The 20,146-nt window shown below is 39.4% G+C and overlaps 1 protein-coding gene across 3 annotated transcripts; it reads left to right on the top strand.

Moving 5' to 3' along the window:
• Positions 1 to 1,598: 1,598 nt before the first annotated feature.
• On the top strand, positions 1,599 to 18,574 carry tasp1 (taspase, threonine aspartase, 1). Of its 3 annotated transcripts, none has more exons than XM_029175390.3 (14): positions 1,603 to 1,805; positions 2,240 to 2,405; positions 2,560 to 2,627; positions 4,022 to 4,090; positions 4,626 to 4,746; positions 4,964 to 5,048; positions 5,123 to 5,202; positions 5,295 to 5,401; positions 6,549 to 6,662; positions 7,793 to 7,871; positions 11,646 to 11,756; positions 13,252 to 13,350; positions 14,158 to 14,231; positions 18,345 to 18,574. In XM_029175390.3, exons 2-14 carry the CDS (start codon positions 2,243 to 2,245, stop codon positions 18,435 to 18,437), a joined length of 1,263 nt encoding a protein of 420 aa, XP_029031223.1. In that variant the 5' UTR covers positions 1,603 to 1,805; positions 2,240 to 2,242; the 3' UTR covers positions 18,438 to 18,574. The 3 variants fall into 3 exon arrangements, with proteins under 3 accessions (XP_029031224.1, XP_029031223.1, XP_029031221.1); XM_029175388.3 differs by having other exon boundaries at positions 1,604 to 1,805; positions 2,198 to 2,405; XM_029175391.3 differs by lacking the exons at positions 14,158 to 14,231; positions 18,345 to 18,574 and adding an exon at positions 13,461 to 14,150 and having other exon boundaries at positions 1,599 to 1,805; positions 2,198 to 2,405.
• Positions 18,575 to 20,146: the final 1,572 nt, after the last annotated feature.

The raw sequence follows: 20,146 nt of genomic DNA, 5'->3' as shown, positions 1-20,146 counted from the left end.
GCCCATATCATTCGTTATGTCCTGTCATTTATTATGCTCATCTGTGTCACAGATGTGAGCAATGGCTCAGAATTCTGATGAGAAACAGCAAAAATGAAGCAACTCCGTAAAAATGATTTTATACTTAGACCCAGTGGCAATTCTAGAAATCTATAAAAATTGGTGTAGCAAGGCAGTTATTATTCATTTCAGCGTATTCATGCATTTATTTATACAGTATATGTCTGTGCAGGGGGTTGTCATTCAAGATGAGGACAAAAGGCACACATGGTGACTACATTCTGTTAAATCTGATCTATCCTCATGTATAGTGTATGTAAATTTGATGCAAAGTGCTGCAGCCACACCTGTGACCGGAATTAGCAAGACAGGTCATCATCAAGCTCCAACCGATCTTACATGTACCATAATATCCCAGCAAAACACTTCCATCTCCGAGCATTGGCCTGCTTCTTAAAGTTATGTATGTAGAAAACCTAACTAGTTATAGTCCTATGCCAGCGCCTATCTAGACACCCTCCCTACCTTTAAGGATAGGTTGACTTATTCTGCCACTCGCTTGATATTGCTGACTTTGACTTTAGCAAAGGTTTTTGTTTCATGATTTTAAGCAGTTTCTGTCAAAAATCAACATTAGCTACCGCCTGCAATTCAACTGTAAGAGCAATTTGTCATGAGATTCATTGTGTTGTTCCAATGTGAAAATCATGGTTTACTGAGTGGTACTTTGTTTAGTCTACACCCTTAGAAAAGGTTTGAGGTTGGATTAAAAAAGCATCACATTGTGAGTATTCCTTTCCTGCAGGATTCCTGTGGGTTGTAGCTTTGGCAAAATGTGTTGCAACAGCTCCCTCTGTTTATTTTACTCTATTTAATAAAGCCCCCATCCAGTGTGTCTCTCCACACCAGAGCCGTGCCTGCTTTCTGCCTTCTCAAAGCAGCAGGAATTCCTTCCTGATCTCTGGCTGAACTCAAGCTGAATCACTTTAGTGTGTTCAGATGTTCAAAGAGTGTGCACAAAGGTGACGCAAACTGTTCGATTCATCTATGGAACAGTTTTTGTAAGTATTTGTGTAAGTCACTCAACACCCGATTGCAAAAAAAACCCCACAATAGTTAAGTATTTGAAGCGTTTTTCCCTTTAGAATGTGGGTTAAACTATTTATGTTCTAATTTTCTAGAGTGGATGAATTAAAATGTCTATTCCTGTCATATTTATTAGTTATGCTAAACTAGTTTGTTAAAGTATCTGATTTTAGTAATAGGACATTTTTACTTTAGGTATAACAGATACTGTATTTTATTTGTGTCTTACATTTATGATCTATTTTATAAGGTGTTGTTGGACCCTGAGCTTCAAAATCAATAAAACTATCTTGTCCTGAAGATATGAAAATATATTTACATATTACAAAAAAATGTACAGAACAGTTTTCTAAGCAACATTTGAACCAGTATGAATAAAATAAGACAGGATAAATGCTAAGGTTTTATGTAAAACCAGGATTATTTCTTATTTATGGCTGTATGTATTACCGCTTGTCCTGCGGCTCTCTTCCTTTCCACCAGGCGAGGCGCGTTTCATCCGCGCGCACTGCACGCGCTTCCTTAGCAACGTGTATCTGAACCAGGAAGTGCTTGTGTTCGCCGTGGCTAACTAGCTCGGAAGAGGAAGAGCGTGTCACCGCAAAGTTTGTCTTAGTTAGATTTACGAGTCCGTTTACTGCCCATGTGCATTAAACATATGCCAGGCAACGCCGCGGTTAACGGAGGGTTGTGTGGCTGATGGGAGTGGAGTGGAAATTGTGAGTTTCTTTTTTCTCCCCTGGCATGTTAGCAAGCTGTTAGCCACGAAGCTAACGAAAACATGAGCAGTTGGGTTTAACTTCAAACAATTTATTAATTATGACACAAGTCTTAAGGCGACTGTTTGACATCATAAACGTGCAGCTGCACATTAAGCTCACATATTGTTTAAAAAGTTGAAAATGTAATGCTACGTTCTCTTAAAGACAAGGGTGAAATTTCTCTTGTTATTGTAATTCCTGTGCATCAGCATCATGAATGTATTAGTGAATCATACATTACATACGTACATTACATTAAGCCAGTTAATTGTGATGTCTAGTATCCAGGGAACGTTACAGTCAGTAGTTTGCTGCCATGACTAGTAATATGCTTTCTTCTTTTGTCACAGGTGTGTCATGAATGTCATGATTTTCTTGCTGCTATCTGATAGGTCATGATAGGCTTGTCAAGTTATGCAGGGGTTATGGAAAGTCTAGTGAATTCTGCTGAAGACCAGCAGCGCTCCTCGCCCCTGGGAAACTCATGGTCCAAGAAGGAGGATCTAAATAGGAATCAAGGGCTGAAAGGGGTTGGAGGATTTGTTTTGGTACATGCAGGTAAGATAGTAAGTAATGGTAAGCAGCACATTCTAATAAGTAAGCTGTTGTAGTGCATGCACAGAGTAGCCAGTCATGACTTCAGCTCTCTTTATGACCAGTCTTCTTTGTAGTGACAATTTTCAAGCCTAACCTTTCTTTTTTGTGGTTTCAGGAGCAGGATACCATTCCGAATCAAAGGCCAAGGAGTACAAGCATGTGTGCAAAAGAGCCTGCCAGCGAGTAAGTTTACTTTTCATCTGTTTCAACTGCACAAGATGCCCCTAGTACTGTAGCTGAGTCAGCAGCAGTATCTCTTTGATGGCATCCATGCAGGTTTTTTTAATTGTGTGCATTTGCCTAAGTTATTGTTAACTTCAATATACAAGGCGAAACAAATCTTGAAAAAAACGTACTATTATTTCCACGTATTACAAAAATGTAAGAAATAGAAATGTTGCTAAATATTTAACAGTAGGTGATATACAGTATCGAAGGACCCTTTCAGTACTATAAAACCTGTCAAAAAGTATGAAATTACAAAAGTATCTATCTGTCTGTCTGTCTGTCTGTCTGTCTGTCTATCTATCTATCTATCTATCTATCTATCTATCTATCTATCTATCTATCTATCTATCTATCTATCTATCTATCTATCTATCTATCTATCTATCTATCTATCTATCTATCTATCTAATCAATATGCTATGCTAGGGCAAAAATATATTACGTAACCTCATCTGGTTGTAGTGCATAAACAAATTTTCAGACTCACTTCTGGGAAAAAGCTCATCTGTCAGAAATTTGTTGTCAGATATGCTTAAAACCATCTTGAAAACCCACAAAAAATCTTCTCCCTCAGTCTATTACAGTTCATACTACATTTTGTATTTTGCATGAATAACAACAGAATTTCTCAAATTTGCTCAGTTCGCATGGTGAGCATCTGTGAAGAGCTGTCATTCCATATATTTTCAGTGAGACTACAATCTGTGTTTCTGGCTGTACCTCTCAAATAGTTTAAGGATCCTGGTTTGAAGTCAATCCAATTTTCATTTGGCTCTATTAGACTCATTTTGCTTTTGGAAAGGATGTCTTTGTTCTTTGGCACTTTAAACAGGTTCTTTCTGAAGAATGTTCCTTTATATACTTTAATTAATACTTTCTTCCATGCCTATTTTTTTATACATGTAAAACTGGTGCTGCCACAGCCCCTAGTGTACAATAGAAATCTTAGTGGAAGGGTGCCCAGTCCCTCTTTTATTTACTTTAAATCGTAATTTATGTATCATGGTATAACATCTTAGTGTGTAATAAACTATTAATGGTTTAATATGCGTATTTCAAAGACTAGGCTATGGCAGAACACACACCCATAGACAAGAGAACGATTTTAATATAGCATCCTTATGTGCTTTTCCATTCTACTTTTATCTCCTGGTCTTAGTTTTGGATGAGACTGAGAATTTTCTAATTGTCCATATCTTATTACATAATTATGTAACCGATTTCAATAATTGCAGGTAATGAAAGTACCATATAATCCCAAAATGAGCAATGGTCGTGTCTGGGGTTTTAGCTGCAAAGCGGTTAAACTTTCATCACGATTGTCATGATTCATTGTCTGTACTTTCCAGGCTGTGGACCGTCTCAAAGCTGGGGCACTTGCAGTGGAAGCAGTGGCTGCCGCACTGGTTGAACTCGAGGTGAGTTGAATATGATCCACATTTTAAAATCAAACTTAATTATCTGAGGACTAGATGGGGGGAAAAAAACACAAGAACTTTCTTGAAGGATGAGAAACCTAATTTGACATGTGCATGTATTTATCCAAAATGGCTTTACTTTTCTCTGGCCCCTGATTCATGGACGCACATCCTGTTAGATGAGGTAAGAGATTTTCCTCAAGGCAAAGTTGGATTCAAGAACAATGACTCTGATGATCTCTCTACAGCTGCAAAAAGATAAATTAGAGAAAACATATATTGTGCAATATCTGCACCCCGGCAGGTTGACAGCATAAGTGTTACAAAAACATATAATTAGAGTGCACATTAACTCTGTATCGACTCAAAAATGCAATTACATAAGGGTAATGACAACGAGAAAGAATGTTCCTTTTGTCTTTGGTGAAACTGTTTATAAATGAATTAAATAACTTCATCTTATTGACACTGACAATATGGCTCACCACGAAAATTGTTTTTTTTCTTGTCTCTGCATGTTTTTAATTGTTCTCAGGATTCTCCTTTTACAAATGCTGGCTTGGGCTCCAACCTTAATTTGTCTGGGGAAATTGAATGTGATGCGAGCATCATGGATGGGAAGTCCCTGCAATTTGGTGCTGTTGGTGCTATTAGTGGTGAGTTAGGACACTTGTTGATATATTTGTTGAGCTAATTTCTATAAGTTGTGGTGGCAGAAAAAAAACAGATAAATGGTATAACAATCGAGCCATTTGTCTGCTTGTGGTGACACCACTCTTCTTTAAATTCAATCATTTTTTTTATATTGATTTATCCAAACTGGAATCATCTATAAGCATGTATCACCCTGTGTTCATTTTAATTTTCCCTCAGGTATTAAGAATCCAGTCTTGGTTGCAAATTGCCTACTGAGTGAAGCACAAAAAGGAAAACTCTCAGCTGGCAGAATACCACCCTGGTGATTATCATATTTATTGATTCATGTCATATTTATGTCACTGGATCCACTTTTAATAGTTTTCCTTTTTTCAGCTTTTTGGTGGGCCGAGGTGCAAATGAGTGGGCAATTAGCCACGGAATACCACCATGCCCTTCTGAGAAAATGACCACCAGTAGGTTTTAGTCTGTATTTTTTACAGTAGATATTAATTTTTTCTAACCGCAGGGCCAATTTAAAACTTTGATCAACTATTTTATCACACAGAGTTCAGTTTATCTGCATACAAGAGGAACAAGCGTAAGATGGAAGTAGCAGAGAAAATGAACACAGGTCACAATCAGACAAAGAAAATACGACTCTCAGCTGAAAATGTGAGTAGCTTTAAAAAGTATCAAGTATAAACAGTCTCAATATTTTATTTGGTCATTGTTCGACCTAACCCAAATGATAAACATGTCAAGAGAATGAGATATCCTTAAATGTGATCTGTCGGTCTAGAAGGAAGAACCTTCAAATAACTTTCACTATAAACAGATAATCTGAGTGGTCTAGATGCACTGAATATTTTCTGTCTTGCTGCAAAATTTAGTAAACCATTGACTTACATTTTTTTAAATAACTAGTAGAGGCGTCAAGGCTCTAAATTGTGAATTGAATTGGCGTCTTTAATTTGTCTATTACATGCATACACAGCACCCAAGGCTTTGAAGATTCATTCCTTTATTTTACCCAGATATAAGTCATATTCAAACTTTGATACTTACAATAGATATATTTTGAATTTTGTTTGATAGAATTTACAGCATTTGGCAATCATCCTTATCCCTAAATTTCAGTTTTGCAATTGTTAGCTAAGTTTTTAGCTTAGTTTTTAGAAAAATGCCTGTTATAATATGATCTAATTTTAAAATTAAAACCTAACTTTCCTCTTGTCAAAATAAAACTTGCGTGTAGATAAAGTGTTATCTTCAGAGATTCCCTTACGTTTTACAGACATGTTTTACTGTGGTTGTTTCATTTAAGGACACTGATGAAGCATGACAACAATGATTTAGTTGTGCTTTGAAAAGCTGGTTCTTTTGGGCCTTAAGTGCCTCAAGATATTGCTCATTTAGAAGAGCATGTGGCAGATGAGAATCTTCCAGTCTAGACACCAGGGTTAAATGAAGATAGGCATTTTCTGTTTGGAGTGGGGCTTCATATGTCGTTGTAGTGTCATTTTACCACAGTTACTATACCCTGTACAATTGTCTGTCATGCAGTTGGAGTCACCAATGTTCACAAACATCTCAATTACAAAGCAAAGTACAATCAGGGGACAAAGCAGCTCAATGAAATCACAAATGCACATTTTAGATGTAATATATAGGACAGAAGAATGAGTCACAAACGTAGGCAGCTCATTGTTACTTCTGTAAACATTTAAAAACATGTATTTGCTTTAGGATATAAATAATTGGCTTTATCTTCTGTCTTGACTTAAGTGCATGTCGCTTTCATCTCTCTGACATAATGTAGGATTCAGGGTGCCTCGACACAGTGGGAGCGGTCGTGGTCGATCTGGAAGGGAATGTAGCTGCAGCAGTGTCCAGTGGAGGCCTGGCTATGAAACATCCCGGCAGAGTTGGACAGGTAGTCACACATGCTTCTTCTTTATGAGGACTGCAATATTTAATATGCGCTCATTGTCATTATTAAGTCATTATTTTAGAGTCGTGTAAACTTTTCTTTCCAGATTATTGTTTTGCTTTTTATAGCCCACATTTTGATGCATTCTTACCTATTTCCTGAATGCAGTCATTTTCAGTGGAACAGCTGGAATTTTCATGTAGCAGCGATAGTACGCTGCTTGCACAACACCATCCAGCAGATATAGTTAGTGACTGTTTGCTGAACAATTACACATCCAGCATGTTTTCCTAATGAATATGTGGAAACTTAAACTGTGCTAAAATGATAAAAAAGAAAATATATTAATGAGAACGAAGTTCACATTTTACAGTGTGAACAGATTGAATAAATTAATTATTCTGAGGCAGCTACTGTGGAAAATAGTGTACTAGACATGTTAACAGGCATTTTCTTGCATTAGAATTAACAACAACACAGTTGATAATGTGCAATTTTTATTACCCATTAGTGTCAAAAACATGTAGCTCATCAATGCAGCTGGAGAAAGATTGCTGAAAGACAGCAGCTATGGATTACAAGAGTACAGCTGCTAGCAAATAAAGCCACATGACTCTCTGAACCCCTCCATTGATCTTTTTTTGCCATGATAATCTGGCACTGCTACTTGGTGTAATTAATAGTGCCACAATTTGCTTTTTAATGCAGATAGGAAACATATCATGGAAAAATGATGTTAATCCTTATGTCCTGTTTTTTTCATCTGCTTAAAGTATAAACTGAACCAAAAGGATAATCAGTAAGATTTACTGCTTTGACCACATTAGCACTTTTTAATAGTGAGCTACAGGGTAGTTGAGGTAGTTGTAAGTATGGAATGCTCTTTAAATTTGAGGCCTGTACAGGAAGTGACAAATTCACATCAAATAATTCCAGTTAGTTCCAGCCTAACGTGGGGAAAAAATAGTCATTTAACAACTTGGACTAAACGAAATGAAGGAATCAGTCAAATTTACTGCCAAATTTAATTAACTTCATTAAAGCGTATAATGTTACAACACAACTTGAAGTTCTGTGCAAGTTATGTGACAGCGTAACTCATTTACATTTACTCTTACTTTGTTTTTTTGCAGGCTGCTCACTATGGATGTGGCTGCTGGGCTCAGAATGCTTGTAATATGAACCCTTACGCTACAGCAGTGAGTACCTCAGGTATACAGCAGTAACATTCTACACTTGTTTGAGACTTGATGTGAACATATCTGATGTAGGTGTCGTCTTTAGCTTCAGTGAGTGAAACATACAGAAACTCTGCAATGCTTTTGGATGACTGTTCCTGCGGTGATTCTCATCTCAGTCAGGTTACATGACCAATGCATTGCAAATCACTTTGAATTTCCACCAATATTAGACATGGGACACACACAATGCATATGCACACTTGTGCATACGGTGAAACCCAAAAAGATGATACATTTGCTGTTATTAAAAAACATCTTTAGCAATTACAATACCAACAAATCCTGTGTATTAAGTCCACTGCATGCCTACTGAGGAATTAACTTACATCTTCTGCACGGTCTCTAGCTTTATTTGTGGACAGCCTTTAAATCAACTCACGCATCTGACACATTGTGCCATGGTAATGATTTATAGCTGTCAGCTGTCGCTTAGTACTTGTCCCCCCCCTGTCCTTCTTTCTGATGTGTCTGCAGTGTCGGCCTCTATAGGGTGGGTGGCAGGAAGTAGGTTACTGCTGTTAACATTGTGTTTTTATTGTGGTTAATAGTTGTCATCAAGGTTTAAAGCCTGACATCTGCCAAAGCTTGAAAATGATTTAAAAATAGGACCTCTCTGATCTGCTCTGGCCTTTTTTTATTTGAAATCCTATCTTTGAGGTTCTAAAGAGCAATAAATTAGGACACTGGATTAGCTGTATGTTTTTTTCAGTACTGTAACTGAAAAATGATAACTTAACTATGCGTAAGATGTTGACATGCAGACTTGGCAAAACAACAAGTTTTATGATTTAAACTGGCTTCGCAGAAACATTATTAAAGTAGTGACTTTACATTTCCAGCAAGTCTGAAGCAGATAAGATTTTAGTATTAATACCACAAGACCTATTATTTCCAGTAACCTGTCTTGTTTTTGAAATGAGTGTCAACAATTACAGTAACATTTGAAACTAAAAAATTATGAGTGATGACAGGATGCTGTCAGATAAGGGGATTCCAAACTCACACAGATTAAAGAAAGCATTTTTGTGTGACAGAACATCACTGTGAAGGTTTTTAAAGCTCTGAAGCTCTGAAGTAAGAAAATGTGTGTGTGCCTGTGTGTGGGGGACAAATGGAGTTTTAACAGTATATGTGTGGTCTGGAATATAAAGCAATGTACTGTACATTCCCCGCCTACTTTTATTGCAGCCAGTTGCAACTCATCTTTTCCATTAGTCTTCTGGGTTGAGAATGAACGGCGTAAAGGTGATGGCGAGAATGGAGAAACGCCAGAGGGTTCACATGTACCTGAGGCCTTGAACCACCACACAGTACAATTAAGTTCTTTTTGGACTGAGCCCTATTCTTTTCAGAGATTTTCAAAGAGCCTCAAGTTTTATAAGGCTGACTGTAGGCAAACTATAAATGTATATTTGCCTGTTATGAGCCCTGTGGATTCAAATGTAAGGTAGAGAGGCAACAGTACATCAGCCCACTCCTTCAAACTGCGAAGGGGGCTTCTGGGGAACAATAAATCCTTTTGATGTGGATTTGTAATGTAATGCATCTCATTTCAGACGAACTGATTTGATCAGACAGGCTGAGACTTGAGTCATAAATACAGCGCTTGCACCACTATTATAGCCAGCATTTAGCACTGCTAAAGCATGCCTGAGTATCAGATTCCCAGCAGTGGCTGAGACATTCAGATTAGCCCAACAAAAGAAATCATCCATCAATCAGTAGCATTATATTATTTGTTATAAACCACCCTTAGGACTTTTAACTTTAACCATAACCACCATCTAGAAGGTCTTAAAAATGCAACCCCCTGCAACAAAGTAGCTTGAAATATTTTTTTTTTTTGTTCACTGTTATCGTTTTTTGGTAAATCATGCTCTAAATAGGTGCCTGCATCTCGGTTCAGGGTGATAATTAGTCTGGTGGCTTTCAGCGGATCTTATTTGTTATGTTAAGCAGTAGGAGGACACTGTCTTAGTGATGTAGTGTTCTACTATTCATCTCTGTAGATAAAACATTTGCTCTTTATGAATTTTCACCTCATCCTGTCTTTCTATATTGTGGCTTTGCCTTTGATGTTACTTAAAAAAAATCTTTCCTTATGGGTATGCAGAGCGTAATGTGTGTTCCAGTGCAACACCTGTTTTTAATTTCCTAACATGAAAGGCATTCCCATCAAAAGAAACAGAAAAACAATCATTTTCACTCTGACATGAGGAGTATGATCCTCACCCTATATGTCAATCTGTATTCCCTTCACCTCATGACCACGTTGTTAACCCAGTCACCCTCCCGCCGCCTCCATTCGCGTCTGTTTTGTAATGTGGGGCTCATATGGCGCTTTGTTTTATATGGCTTTTGATGGCTTTGTTTGGCCAGCGAGCGAGCAGCTCACGAACTTTGCTGTTTACTGTAGCCACGTTTGGCTCTCATCACGTACTGTGTCTCAGTTTGTTAAGTTGCTACTTGAACTGTGTTTGTGCTGTTCCCCTGGGACCGAGCAGTTTACGGTAAACAGCACTAAAGGCGCAGTACCTGGCCAATCTGACATTCTGCTCTCATTAATAAAAAAAACTGAAACGTTGAATAGCTCCAGGCATCTGGTCTCCGCAGTTACCGGCGCGCATTCAGTATTGTTGTAGTTACCTGATATTTTATGGGCCTTCATTTGTGTTTACAGAAACAACAAGGCCATATTCTTTAGCCTTTATGGGTTTTCACAGGAGCTTTTGCCAGATGTTTTCCTTTTTTCTTCTGCTTGTAGATTTCTGGCCTTTTCTTCTGTACATGGCCAAAGTGAACATATGAGATATATAACAGTAATGTTCTTAGCAACAACAGTGTGTTTGTTTTAATGCGTGTTCTTTAAGCAGTATGCAGCATGTTATGCAAGATGTCAAAAAGCACACCTGCTATTTTTTCACACACGAGAGGCTGCCCATGACTTTTATGGTTTCTGGTTTGTTTTAATGCTTCACTAAAAGCTTTGTTTCTCTCCCTAGACGTTGCAGAGGAACCAATACAGCATAATTGATTCAGGTGCTAATTGGAGTCACTTGGCACTAAAACCCGTTTCTTTTTTTCCTGTAGCAAGAAAGGTCATAATACAGTGGTTTTACGTTTGCCCTGTCATTGTTAATCAGAGGTCTAATAAAATAACCTCTTCTTATTCCCATTAATTTAAATGAATAACATTGTTGGTGTTTTGGTGTTAGAGCAAAGAGTTTACAGAAGTGGAAATAATAATGGGTGGTTGGTGTCTCAAGTACCTAAACGAGCTGGAAACGTGGCTATGGAAAACTGTCAATGTGCCCTCGTGCAAGGCAGCTGTAGTCCACAGGGGCTGTCAACTTTGCCTGAAATAGTGCATTTTAATTAGAGTCAACAATAAAATGAGTAGTGGAGAACGTTTTGTATGAACTGTGGTGTTAAAACCTTAAACGTAATACCACATGCACTGGAAAAGGTTTGTATCATGATGGATTTTATGGCAAATGTTAATCAGGAAGTACCAGTACATACTGATCTCTCCAAGTGTAATTCATTCAAACATCACAATCTGATTGCCATGCACAGCTATGTTACTTGTTTTAAGTTTTTCAAATGCACATTTGATTCTTGTCCATATGTAGTTTGGACTACGTCTATTCCAACTCTCAAAGTTTCTCAGACCTTGTGCAGTTCTGATGAATAATTAATACCGTTAACGTCAAAGGTCGGGCTGTGTTTGTGTATCTTTGCTCAGGCTGTGGAGAGCATCTGATTCGCACCATGCTGGCACGGGACTGTTCTGCTGCTATGCAGTCTGAGGATGCCCACCAAGCACTGCTGGAGGCTATGCAAAACAAGTTCATCAGTGAGTCACCCACACGTAGCCCACTCTTACTTTTTCCCATTCTATTCAAAATTGTCAGACAGAAACATGTTTGTCAGAAAGACAGTTTTGTGTGGAACAAATAGAACCAACAAACAGATGTTGCATAATTTAAGGAGTGAGCTAACAACTGGGAAAATTAGCAAATAATAAAATTTGAAAGGACAACTTGTGATTCATAGATCATTTTCACTGTTTAAACAGCCTTTATGTGTTCTACACATCATGGCTGTCGGCCCCAGATAATTTTGGAAAACATAATTGTTGTGTTGAGAGCTCATGTAAGGATGTAATTTTTTTTCTTCAAAATTCTCAGAAGTGGTCAGTTGTATAAAGTCTTGTTAACTATGTTTGCTGCGCCAGTGAGTGACCACTGGGAAAGCTCAGAGCAGACAGCAACGGAAGAAAGAACATGTGGAAGCGTGGTGGTTTTGCCTTTCTCTGGCCTCCTTTAGAAGTTCCTCCCAGTTTGGCTTTGTCATGGACATCTGTGACTCCAACACATTTGTTCAGGCTGGATAAACTCAATTCCATGTTAATTTTTCTGTTGTTTTCTTCAAGATGCACATGGAGTTCAACAAAGCTCCATAAATCCTGTCATCGCGAGGCTGTTCATGCAACTTTTCACTTTCATTCTATAATAACAATACACTAACTAACATTGTCAACCCACCTGCCACACACACACACACACACACACACACACACACACACACACACACACACACACACACACACACACCAACACATAATCATATCATACTCAAGTATAGTTTATTGCCATTCATCATTCATTTACATACTGTTGTTGGTGGTAAGATCATTAAAAAAATATATATAATATACAATAATTTACCTGCTTCTGCTTCATTGTTTTTAGCCTGCAGATAGATATTATAGGAAGAGAAAACATGTTTTTTTAGGACAAATCCCAGGATTTTGTATGAACGTTTTCCAGACTGCACTGAACTAAGTGTTTTATAGAGTGAAAGGAACATTACACATTGGAACCAAAAATGAAATGCAACAATGAAGCAATGGCATGCAGACGCACCATTGGTTGTTTTTTTGTTGAGAAGTTTCAAAGAATGATCTCTTCCTCTCCAAACCAAAACCTCTGTTCTTTTCATTGTGTTTAAATCAGGTTTGCCTCTTTTCATGGTTAGCTGGGGATCATTTAATGGTCTCCTTCCATGCAATGCATTTTTGTTTATCCTAAAGTTGGAGAATTATGTAGCTGGATGTACACTTATATTTACAGTATAGCACACGGTGTGGAGAAGTAAATTGCACAACCTACTAATATTATTTATATTCTTGCAGAGGTTTGTGCTAAAACGTATGCACTAAAATAAAGTTCTATTTGTATAATTTAATACTTTAACCAAAAAGGAATTTGATCGAAAAAGTAGTATGAAGATGTGGTCTTATTGACAACATAGATACGTTTTTTATCTTCAGCGTTTTGTGTTTTCAGGCTCACCCTTTCTGGCCAGTGAAGACTGTGTTTTGGGTGGAGTCATTGTCCTGAGGTGCTGCAGATGTGTGGAGGCTCAAAATATTCAGGGTATACTCGGTAAGATGCTTGTAATTGCATACTGTTTAATACTTGCCTCGTCAGATATTTGATGGAGGGGGAGCTGTGGTTAAAACCCAGACCGCCTCGCTGTGTTTTAACCTGCACAGGCGCTACCCGACAGCAATCAAATGCTGATCTACAGACAAGCAGCTGGGGCTACTGACAGTTCCTCCTGCTGTGATCCCAGGCTCAGGCCAACAATAAGTGTTTTCTGTTGTTGCCTTGTGGACTTGTTAATATTATCATGCTTGTCAAGACCACTGGACATGTTTATTTCAAAGCAGATTACATTCCTTTGCGGTGTTGCAGTGCATAACATCTTTATTTCAAACTAAACATAATGGCAAATGCCAAGTGAAGTGATAATTATATTATGTTCTGTCAGCTTGAACAGTAAAATGGTTCAAAGCCCCATTGAGTCATGCACAGTCCCAGTCTGATGTTGTTTATGGACCATAGTCCTTGCGTATGGTGTGGACTACCTCAGGTTACTGTTGACTGCACTGTAAACAGAATACCAACCACATCCTATGGTGCTGTGATTGCAATCCAGTTGCTTCCACCTTCCTCTGTAGTTATATCACAACCGCAACTCATTCATTTCCATAATAATGGGCATGCTCAGGGTTTACTGAAGTTTAGTGCACTGACTCATCCGCCAAATATTTTCTGCAGGCAGATGACAAGCTTGTTGGTTTTTGTGTTCGTTTTACAAGGCTGAACTTTTTTAGTTTACTAACATGGCATGTTCTGCTCTGTACTCTGTTTGATTCAATGAGTGTTTTTATCTGTGCGTTTTCACAGTGGAGTTCCTATGGAGCCACACCACAGAGAGCATGTGTGTTGGCTACATGTCCGCCCAAGATAGCAAAGCAAAGGTGAGCTTCTCAATTAATGAAAATGTATCTACCTCTTTTAGCCTCATCACTAAATTGTATATGACATGTTCATAATTTGATTGCAACTATTTAGATTAGTAGTTCTTTATTCATCTGTCTTTTATTTTGTATGTTTATTTTGTTGTTGCTTGTTCCATCTGCTGATGGAACAAGCAAATCAAACGAAAGAGAGTCATTTGAACTTATTTTTCATCAGGACCAGATATATCAGAGTAGTTTCAGCTTCTCTTTAGAAGCAACATGTAGGTATACAAACCCTTACTGATTTCCCTTTCTTCTCTACAAAGACTGAAAGTTTTTATGTAGCTTGAATGTGCATCTAAGCTAAACCAGAGGTCCCTGAGGCTGAAAGCAAGACTTATGCCTCTGCACGACCTGTGCTTGGTTTGTACAGTAGTCTTCTGGTGACCTTTTGAATTAAGGGACAATAAGTTATATTTATTGTTTTGTGAAGACTAAATGCCTACATCAGCGCCCTCAGGGACTAGTACTTATTCAGATTTATTAGCATAACACTTTAAAATACACCAATTGTGTGATTTGTGATCTGTCAGTGTGGCTTCTTTACCAGCGGGGTTTGATGCTGTGGCCTTCAAACTGTTAACTGAGATTAGGCTGATTTGTTTTTCAGATGTCATGTGAGCAGAGCGTACCACTGTTCAAGCCTGAGTCTGATTTCAAAGTGCTTTTCCTTCATTTTGCCTCCCTTGCCCATCGTCTCCTCTCTCTTGGTCTGTCATTCCTGTCACTACCCCTCTCTGGTTCTAATTTTTTCCTAAAGTAAGATAGTGTATGGAAAGTCATGCATCACTGGGGATATCAATATCAATCAGCATATTTGTCAGACATGCTCCGTGGTGAAATGTGAGCATACAAAATGTCCTTTCACCCGAGTGCCAACGTTCGGAGATAAGCAGAACATAGTTCACAGTTTAGAGTCATTTTCAGTCACCAAGCATTGCCCTTATTTTTTATTTTTCTACATTACAGTACATAATACATACTATTTAGTTTATAAGACATTTACCTTGCATTTTTAGAGAGTAGTATTCTGTGAATAGAGCACATATTGTGAAACCTTGTGCCCGTGTCTGTGCACTGTGGAGATTTATTCTCCCATCTTTATTTCTTCAACACATGCATGTACAGTGCTGTTGATGCAATTCATGTGTTGAGTGAATGAGTGCATGTAGATCTATGAATATCACCTGAGAGTAGTGGATCCTGGATCTCCTGGGGAAAGATATCGACATCCTCCCGAGGGGCCATTGGTGACACTGATAGTGGAAAGTGCAAGGATAACAGCTGCTCCATCAAAGGTGTTACTGTTGTGGGCAGCTGAGTTGTGGTCCTGAGGCCCCAAATGCTTTGAGCCTCTTTGGCTCCTTCCATCTGCACACCAGAGAAGCTGTCCTTCTGGCCTTCAGACCAGATGCAAAACAATGTTTTTGCCCGTCGCTGGCCCCAGCTCACTGCCAACATACCTTCCATTGACGGGATTCCATAGGAGAGCATCTGTTTTCTCTCCAATCTGGTGAAGTTCAAAAAGCCTGAAAGTGGGACCTTAATTTATCCAGACTCCAGTCACAGAATCTGCTGTCTGTAAACTTTAGAAAGTAGAGTATCGTATGCCTTGGAGGTCCAGGAGGTAGCACCTGTATCCTCATGGCCTTGATTGTAAATGTCAACACACAGAAACAGAAGGAAAGACTTAATGAGCGAGCCGTGCAGATTATGTGGAAATAAACTAACGTGAGACAGGTACGGCTGCTGATCAAGCTGCAGCAAAGAATGGCAGTGCCTTGCATCCATCAATGAAGATTTCTTTGTTGTGACAAGTACTTGTTAATACAACACAGGAAGGGCCGGTCTTCCTGTTACTGTTTGAATAATAGATTTGTATTTAAGCGCATTTTCTGTGCACCGAGTGGACTGAATCTCTAAAAGCATAAGGCTCGATGCATCTACAGTCTCAGCTGCTATTCTACAGACATTCCTTCCATTCCTATTAGCATCCCACTGGGCGTTTCCAACCAGTCAGGGTCCATCTTCCACTGCTGGTTTGTGATAAGAACATGAAAGGGCTGATGCATAGTAGCTGGTGTATTTAGGACAGAGGTCAGGCTGGATTGTACTGTGTAAAATCTATGTTTCTCCCCATCACCTTTTGGCTCTTTAATGTGAGTGTATGTAGAATTCCGAGACGTGGCAGGCACCTGTTTGTGTTATAACCGCACACCTGTAGCACTGGATGTGGCAGATGAGAATATTTATGTCTCACATGCTTCATGAACAGATCACTCACAGAACGTCTGAAACATTTAGACCAGTGTTTCATTGTTTGTCATGATGGGATGGATGAAAGAGCAAAGTGGTAGCGCTCCAGTCCCACCACCTTGGCCCACTTGCCTCCTCCTGGACACCATTACCACTACAAAGCTTTGAGGTTGGAGGAGAACTAAATGGCGCTCAGTGCAGTCTTTCTGGTTATTGTCTGCTTTTTATATTATGCAATAATTGTTTTATTGTTGAACATTTTGTTTTTATTATCTTTCTCACATGGAGAATAAATAGCATATGATGTGTTTTTTGTATTGTACTTTACAAAGAAAACGTGAAAACCACAACACAACAACACTGTCAGAGTCATGAGCTACATTTATGTTTTGGCCCTCGCTGGTGTGTTAATGTGTGGCTTCTCCAGCTCCTAAACACATTCATATCACAGAAGAGTGTTGTTTCTCTCTGACGCACACAATGGAACTGTGTTTTTCCCATTTTGCTTAGAATCCACCATAGTCTCGTCATGTGGTTTTGTGGGGCACTGGATCGCAAGCCAACATGAGTTTCTTCATGATCGCCTAGCTCTCAGTTATTATATACTTACTCATTGAAATCTGTGAAGATATATCTATGTAATTGAAGAGGTATCAACTAGCTTAATGTCTCGTGCATGGCATCCAGTGGTATTAGCCTCGTGGGGGTGTAGTTAGTCATTTGTTTGGTTTAGTAAGCCTATAACTCTGGTCACTCATGTTGTCCTTTCCATCAGTCTTAACATGGTGCCTGGTTCCGTGCGAGGGTGAGCTTCAGGGCACATTGGTGTCAGTGTCACGCATCATGTGAAGTCCTACAACTAGCAGCTAATTGTGCCCAGTAGTGTATTTTCAGCTGCGTATTCAATGTGGTAGGAATTAAAAAGAGCACTGCAAAGACCAAAACACCAAAAGGGAAGCATTTAGTATGTCACCATTAGTTGATTATGACTGAGCTATGGACCTTCACTTAAACAGCTTTCACCTCATCTTTAGAAGATGAAGGGGAGCAGATGAACCCAGAGAGAGGTTCTATGGGCGTAATGGTTCCTGAGAATGCTGCCATGTGTGCTTGGCCTTGTCTGGCTGTTGTCTCATTGTAGTGACAGATGCCCACAGGCTGCCCGGGCCCATAGTTCCTGCCTACACAAAAAGCGCTCCAGTGGAGGTGAATGACCACAGAGGTGATGTCAGAGCCATTCAGTGCTCTGGTCAACAGGAGAATGGACTCTTCCCCTCAGGCTGAGGCCGGTGTTCACTTCTGTGGGGAGAGAGAAAGGAAGGAGGGCGACAGCCGGAGAGCCGGTCACCTTTGATCCCCTAGTGGAAGTATCACTCCAGCCTTCACAGCTGTGTTTGCCCCGTCCCCCCTCCTGCTCCTCGTCTCTGCTCAAACACAGAACACTAGCTCTCTGTTCCCTCTCAGCGTACCTTCACCCTGTAGAAATACTCATGGGTTAAACCTCATCAAGCAAAAGCAGTAGCGCTGTGTCTATTGCATTACAATATGCATATTGTGTAGATCACTCTAAATGTTTTAACTGTTCAGAGACATGCTGCACATTGTTCATTGTGTTTGGCTCCTATTCTTGTTTTTATGTGTTAAGGCTGAATTATACTGTTGCAACCTTTATCTTCCAGCATTTGTTCCAAGCTCAGACATTTTAAAGGAAGCCAGGAGATCAGCAGCTCATCCATAATCGTATTTTTCCAGGTAGCTCCGCTTGTTATGTCTCTCCTCTATTAATGCGTGCGTTTGTGTCATCTCTTGCTGCAGACGCACATATCCAGATTACCACCTGGGACCGTCCCCGGACAGTCTTTGGCCATCGAAGGAGGTGTCTGTCGACTTATGAGTGTAGCAGAGTGAGCTGCATTTACCCTCTTGGAGCAATACTCGTATACAAACCCTTCCACCAACGCACAAACACACACACACAGACACACACACCACCCCAACCTGCCCCTTTGAGCTTTGTGATGCTATCGCTGTTTAACAGGTGGGGAGGGTGCTGGCTTGTTCCTAGTGCACTTAGAACACTTCCCTTTGCCACAGTTTGCCTCCAGCATGTTCTCTATGACAACCTATCCAAGTTCTCCAGCACCACCTGAATTAGACTTGATGCACCGATGCCTTGCCATATTTTCATTTTTGTGGCATTCTTCCTTTTTGTACATAAGCTTTGGGACAACAGGGTGGGCATTGGAATTGGCTTGTATTGCTGAAGAGATATTTAAATGTTTGATTATTTTATGAATTTTAAAGGCAAGATGCTATTTTCTTAAAGTACGGTAGTTTCAAAAAGATGTCAGAATGTACTTGGTGGGTTGCCCCTCATCATGAATCAATCATTCACAACTGTGAAAGTTGATGGTGATTACCAGGTACAGACCAACTTCCACATTCTCATACACACACAGTATAGTTGTTCGTCCTCCATCATACTGTATGTAGCATAATAAGCAGCATAGCTGAATACATGACACATAACCATTAGCCATAAAATGCTTTGCTTTGTTTTATAATGCAGGTACATTATTATTGCATGTAAAGAATCAACTTCCTGTTACACATGTATACATAGATATAGTGCTCAGGTCGCAGCATCTGACCGCACCACCAAACCTGACTGTTAGTCATCATTTAGAAGTTGTAATTTATATTTATATAATCAAATAGAGATGTATTTTCTTGCTAAATACTAATTTATGAATTAAGCCCATCAAATGGTGCTGTTGATGCTGCAGTTGAAATGAGTGCTCCAGGTTAATTCTTATGTAAAATCATTATTTTTGCTTCTTCACTCGGTTACTGTTCAGAAATCCAATGTCCAAAACTATAACAGAGCTTGTTGTTTATTCCTGTACTTGAAAATGCAACTAATATAAAACAATGTAAGCTACAAAAAGGGTATTATGCACACAGCTCTCCACAAAAAGTATAATAAAATCTACGTTGCTACAGTTGTGTGTTCGTCTGAAGTCTGTCTGAGGCATATGCTCTCAGCTGGGCACTCACCACAGACATACGCTCCTATTTAAATATCATAATCCTAATTGTGCACTGCCAGAAATGTATAGTCTGGACATAAATTACAAGCTGGAGAGGAAGGAAAAAAATCTGTCGAATCACTTGCGAGAATGCTCACGCGCTCCAATACAAGAGAGAAAATATTCAAGTCCGTCTCGTCTGTGACTGGGGAGCGGTTATTTATATCAATTGTATCAGTCTCTGGGGCTCGGTTTGTACAGCTGCTTGCTCTGGACCGTGGCCACTGTAGTGTCTGAGAGGAATTTGCAATAGAGATGCGTAAGAAGATAAATATATTCCCTGTTTGAAGAGAGGGGAGCTGTTTTGCGAGTGCGGCATGCGCGGATACAGGAGAAGACAACATATGGACGATATCCAGCTGCTTTGCCCCTCAGGTGTAACATGTCACAGCATTTTGACACCAGCCACATGCAAAGTGTTTCTGACGGCTCGCGAGGAGCAGCGGAGGCGGTGCCCAGGGTGTTTGTTTTTGTTCCGCAGCCTCCTGACCCTTGGCCGATCTCGAGCGTCCATCCAAAAAAAGAGAC

Source organism: Betta splendens, chromosome 15, assembly GCF_900634795.4.
Source record: "Betta splendens chromosome 15, fBetSpl5.4, whole genome shotgun sequence".
Classification (NCBI taxonomy): domain Eukaryota; kingdom Metazoa; phylum Chordata; class Actinopteri; order Anabantiformes; family Osphronemidae; genus Betta; species Betta splendens.
The sequence above is the reverse complement of the archived record's forward strand: the minus strand, read 5'-3'. Positions and strand labels throughout refer to the sequence as shown.